The sequence below is a fragment of the Dendropsophus ebraccatus genome, chromosome 6 (genome assembly GCF_027789765.1).
Source record: "Dendropsophus ebraccatus isolate aDenEbr1 chromosome 6, aDenEbr1.pat, whole genome shotgun sequence".
NCBI lineage: Eukaryota > Metazoa > Chordata > Amphibia > Anura > Hylidae > Dendropsophus > Dendropsophus ebraccatus.
Genome location: NC_091459.1, coordinates 77,042,740 through 77,048,739, shown reverse-complemented (window position 1 = coordinate 77,048,739; position 6,000 = coordinate 77,042,740). Strand labels below are relative to the sequence as shown.

General features: G+C 39.5%; 1 protein-coding gene across 1 annotated transcript in view; it reads right to left on the bottom strand.

Annotated features, from left to right (window-relative positions):
* Nucleotides 1–283: 283 nt before the first annotated feature.
* SLC2A2 (solute carrier family 2 member 2) overlaps nucleotides 284–6,000 on the bottom strand; it is a 31,221-nt gene continuing 25,504 nt past the window's right edge. The window contains exons 9-11 of the mRNA XM_069975206.1: nucleotides 4,712–4,813; nucleotides 3,927–4,130; nucleotides 284–2,861 (exon numbers count right to left, since the gene is read on the bottom strand). Coding sequence (XP_069831307.1) covers nucleotides 2,670–2,861; nucleotides 3,927–4,130; nucleotides 4,712–4,813 — 498 coding nt within the window. The 3' untranslated portion in view covers nucleotides 284–2,669. The remainder of the gene's footprint in view (nucleotides 2,862–3,926; nucleotides 4,131–4,711; nucleotides 4,814–6,000) is intronic.

Here is a 6,000-nt window from a genome sequence, read left to right as displayed (position 1 = left end):
GCGGGCCTGAAACGATACGCCTCAGGTCTGCTCAGCCAGTCAGTGACAGTGACTTGAAACGGACCCTGCCTCCGTCACTGACTGGCTGAGCGGACCTGAGACATCACGTCTCGGGGCCGCGTCAGACACCAGGAAGCGGCCGGGGACCGGAGGGCCTCGATGCGGGACCCGCCGCTGGAACCGGGGAGGTGAGTGGACGATGTTTCCCTCAGCCACCTCCTCCCCGGTCCCAAGAAAAAAATGCCCCCCCCCCCCCCGCTGGAGTACCCCTTTAATACCCCTTATACAATGCTGCTTGACATTTCATTAAAAGGGTTATGAAATGATCCAATTCATGCCCATTTTTTTTAGTCTTTTATGTGTCTTCTGTGAAATAAAGCAAGTTTACAGGGTCTGAATTTATCACATCCTTTATATATAAACATTCATTTCAAATGCATTAAAGCTTTGGTTTTAATGCACATGAAAGACAATGCATTTCTACATTGCCTTACATCGCGAAGAGGCAATTACATGCCTCAAAATGCATTGTATTTAATTTCTTTTACAAATAACGTTTTCATTTGCTCATGAACGTGACCCTGCAAAGCTACTTACTGTGAAATGACTGCACTAAAGGCTCATTTATCATTACATTTCTAACAGTAAGGCATATTAGAGGGACTGAACTACAGAATATACCAATGGAGACTCATATTCATTTGGTCTGAATTTGCGCCTATGACCACTGCTTTTGATTACCTATTACCTCATCGGCTTTTTGTATTCCTTTACATTGAAACTTAACTGCAGTGGTCTAGGTTCATCCAGCTGGCCATCCATATTCAGCTGTTTCTGAATGTTTGTTCCACCTGTTTTACATGTTATTCAGAATTATAAATTATTTTTGGAGTGTGGAACCAATTGTCTGCATTTCTATGATTTCTTATGGGAAAATTTGCTTTTGGTTTAAGAGTGGATTTAGATTACAAACACAGGCACCACTGTATTTCATAGGGTCCATTGAATGTGATTTCTTTGTAACATATGAAAATGCTGAGCGAGACGCACTCTTCTGCTTCATCTCATAGATGAGGGTACTGAATAGGGTATCCTAATGTATTACCTATCTTGCACCTTTGCCTTTCCTTTTGTTGTCTAAAATCCTCTACTCTGGGTCCACTCAGACCACGCTCAGCTCCCTCTTCCCCCTCCCTTTGTGGTCTTTGTGGTTCCAAAACACAAAAAGCAAAGCATACCATATGAAAAGATGTGAGGCACTTCACATTTTTGTGTCACCCATCTTTTCTTATGGTATGCTTTGCTTTTTGTGTTTTGGAAATTGGAAATATTTATGCCATTAGGATTGAGCACTCCATTATTATCATATTTTTATGTAGTGCCTTGTCCTTCATACTGTTATACTTTGTGGTCTGAGGTCATGTGATCTCCTCTCTGGGGGCCGGGTTAGCTTGTCTTGTATTGACTTGGTAACCCAACCCCAAGGAGACATAATCTGCATAATCTCCATGCTGCTTCCATAGACTTACATGTGTCCCTGAGCCTAGGTTGCTGTAATATGAAAAGTTAAAGTTCTATCTCTGCTTGCTGTCCGTGAATGCATGCATATGTACCTGGCTTTGTTTCTCAGCTATGCATATTGTAAGTATTGTGGATGCTCTTAGAGTATGGATGAAACTAGAATGTTTAGCAAGCAGAGATCTAATCCTACAACCCCACCCCCTGGTAAACAGATGCCCGTTATGCACCACATAGCTACACCATGCACACGTCAGCTCTGCTACATCATTAGCTAGTATGGAATACATACTGGGGTGATGTGATGCAAAATCAGTGAAAAAAACAGTCCTGTGTTAACTGTGCAATAGAAATGACAGCAGTGGACAGGAAAGAAAGCTAAGGGGGCAAGTACGCAATGGACCAATCAGAGAAATGCATGATGGGAAATGTAGTTTCCTATCTTGGTTATAGATCGGCTTTTAGAAAAACTTGTAACTCAGGAATTGCAGCAGCTAGAAAGACAGGAGGCAGTCAAAATACTCTGGGGGACTTAGTCAGTAAGACCAGCTAGCATTTAATTTTTTCGCTCTTTGGTGGATAACCCCTTTAACTCTGAATTCCTTAATGGAAAATATGTTTTAAATGCCAGTCCTCTAATAATAATGTGTTTGATTGCTGACTATAATATGCTTCTATGTCTCTAAACAAGATACATTACAATCAGTAATGATCTTTATACCACTCATACGTTTTTACGGCTCAAGTGCTGCGAATTTGTCCAACCTCATACTAAAAAGAAAAAAATAGCCATGTTTGAGATTTTCTACAAAATTGGCTGACCTTTTTTAAAAAAAAAACTATATTTAACCATAACACCATGGGCGTTCTGGTAATGTGTTTTTACCATCTTTGCAGATAACAAGGAATATTTTTATACCAGTAGAACAAGGCTAGTTGTAGTGTATTTTGCAACCGTATTACCTGAGTGCGTATTGTTTCCGATATTGGCATGGGTTTTCTTTGCATATTTTGCCAACTCCTTCACATAACTGTTTATGTTCAGCTTTATAAAAAATATTGATAAAAAAAACTATTAAAATAACTCAGTTTTACCCTGTTTCTCATAAAACTTCTTATAAAAACAAGTGTTCAAATATTTAAAAAAAAGCTCAAGCATCTGTACTGGTTCCCAGATACTCCATCTCTGTAGATTTAAGCCCCTTGAGTTTCTTCTTGCGGAATTCAGCAGATATTTCCTCAAAAGATTTCCCTTTTGTTTCTGGAACTTTAAAGTATGTAAATAAAGTGAAACCGAACAGAAGGACGGCAAATATGATGAACACGTAGGGCCCACATGCTTCCTGAAAATTAAAGCAAAGACAACAGTATATCATATGTATGTGTATTCTACACATTCTGCAGAAAGTTTAACAGTAACAAATAAATAAATATTTAATCACTAGAAAGCCATATATCTTGTGAGTCTATTAGCCTATTGGTAGTATGTTATAAAACAAATAAAAACCTAAAACGAATACAGCCAGGCTTTAATTGTTAAACCTACTCAGAGAAACCTGTAATTTTTGCACATCATGAAAGTTAAACTGTGATAGGTTGCTCTAGGGTGCTTTTTCTGAGACAGATTTGAAATATCACGCCCTTGTAGATCTTATTATTCCATACTTGATAGCAAATATAGAACATAGAAGCACAGAAGATTGGTGGCAAAAAAAAACTATTATCCAACTGTGTATATACCGACCACATCTGCTGGACGTTTGATCCAATAATCTACTACTCTTTCAGAAAAGTAATATTTTCTCATGTTCCTTCTCAACTTTCCTAAACTAACCTTAGATTGTGCCCCCTTGTTCTTGTCTTTATTTTTCTATTAAAAACACTTCCCCCGAACCTTATCGTTCTCTCGTATGTTTTCTCGTATGCCCCACTTTCTCTTTTCCTCCAGACTTAACAGATTTAGCTGTTTCAATGATAGTTCTTTCCTGATAAGTTTTCTACTTCAGACCATCCACCATTTTTGTAGCCCTCTGTGTCACAGGATTCCAGATGTGTTCTCACTAGAGCTCTATACAGCAGGATCACAATCTCCCTCTTCCTACTGGTTATACCTCTAGCTATACACCCCAGAATACCATTAGCTATTCCCACCGCCTGGTTCAACTGGTGACTCATTTTAAGGCTGTCAGAAATCACTACCCCTAAATCCTTCTCGTCTGAAGGCTTTGATAACACAGAACTGCAGGCGTGATGCTCAAACAGATGTTTTGTTAAAAACCGAATCCAATTAAAGACAGGTCTATTGGTCATAACAGATCATAATGCATGTATAATTATGTATATTCACCAGACTGGAAGTTATTGAAATGCTTTAGATAAGGATGAATTAATCTTGATTTCATACTTACTGCTATGTACTGGAAACACATGCCAATGATAAAGTTACATGTCCAGTTGCAAAATCCAGATACTGCCATAGCTGCAGGTCTAGGACCTTGGCTGAAAAGCTCAGCAACAATAAACCACGGTATAGGACCAGGCCCGACTTCAAAGAATATTACAAATAGAAAGATGGCAACCATACACAGATAGCTCATCCAAGCATGTTCATGCTAGAAGACAAAATAAGTCATATTAATTTCAATATCTTTGCTAATGGTCACACTAAGCTAATTACTAGCAATCATTACAACAAACAAATCAATGTTTTGTTTACTCATCTGTCAGACAGGCCCAGCAGATTACCGGGAGATATCAACACAACCAATATCCGGCCCAGCAGTAGAAAAGGAGGGCTCGTCCAGGGATCCAGAGTACATACCCTAAATTCCCAGGTAAGTAACAATTTCAACACTTTCTGCATTTCTAGGATGCAGTCACAGTTGAAAGGTAGCAGAACAGGGTGCCATTGGCTTTCTGCCCATCACTTCCTCTTGTAGGTGCAAGCTGCTTTAGGCCAACGGCCTACAAGCGGTAGGGACAACTGAGTAGGTCAAAGTCACAGCATAGGCACTGCATGGTAATGCCAGCACTGTGCGGGCAACAGCAGGATACTGACTATGTGGCTATACAAGCAGGATACAGGATACACAGAATACTGACTATATGGCTATACAATTATAAAAAAGTGAACTTCATTTATATTGTATTTTCTGTTCCCTACTACAAACCAAGCAGCTTATATTGATCTTACCAGTAAAGCTAAAGCGATTGTCATGATTACAGCACAAATGCACATTCCTGCCAGGCCAATAAGATAAAGAGATCTTCTTCCAGCTTTCTCAACAAGGAACACCTGTAATGTAGTATATACACAAGTCTCAATCATTACCATGAAAAACATGAAAATATATACATTAACCCCTTCAGGACCAGGCTAATTTTTGTTTTTGCGTTTTTATTTTTTCCTCCGTGTGCTTAAAAGGCCATGGCACTTGCATTTTTACACCTACTGACCCGCATGAGCCCTTATTTTTTGCGTCACTAATTGTACTTTGCAATGACAGGCTGAACTTTTGCATAAAATATGCTGCGAAACCAGAAAAAAATTATATGTGCAGTGAAATTGAAAAAAAAACACAATTCTTTTTCTTTGGGGGGGTTTTGTTTTTACGCCGTGTATCCTATGGGAAAACTGACATGTTATATATGTTCCTCAAGTCGTTACGATTACAACGATATATAACATGTATAACTTTTATATTATCTGATGGCCTATAAAAAATTCAAACCATTGTTACCGAATATATGTTCCTTAAAATCACTCCATTCCCAGGCTTATAACGCTTTTATCCTTTGGTCTATGGGGCTGTATGAGAGGTCATTTTTTGCGCCATGATGTATTGTTTCTATCGTTACCTTGATTGCGCATATACGACTTTTTGATCGCTTTTTATTACAATTTTTCTGGATTTGATGCGACCAAAAATGCGCATTTTTGCACTTTGGGATTTTTTTGCGCTGACGACGTTTACCGTGCGAGATCAGGAATGTGATTAATTAATAGTTTGGGCGATTACGTGTGCGGCGATACCAAATATGTTTATTTATTTGTTTATTTATTTATATTTATAACATGGGAAAAGGGGGGTGATTCAAACTTTTATTAGGGAAGGGGGCTTTTTATTAATAACACTTTTTTTTTTACTTTTACACTTATACTAGAAGCCCCCCTGGGGGACTTCTAGTATAAGTGCACTGATCACTCATTGATCCATGCTGTATATAATTATACAGCATAGATCGATGAGATAGGCACTCGTTTGTTTTCGGCTGCTGCAGCCGAAAACAAACGAGTGCCGAGCCGGGGACGGCGCCATCTTGGAGAGGTCCCCGGCCGGCAGCAGTAAAGGAGATCGCTCCTCCGGGACAACGTCCCAGGGGAGCGATCTCCGCCACTAGGCACCAGGGAAGTGCTGCATCCGGTAATCGGATGCAGCTGTCACCTTATTAGCGGGCACAGCGATCGGACCGTGCCCGCTA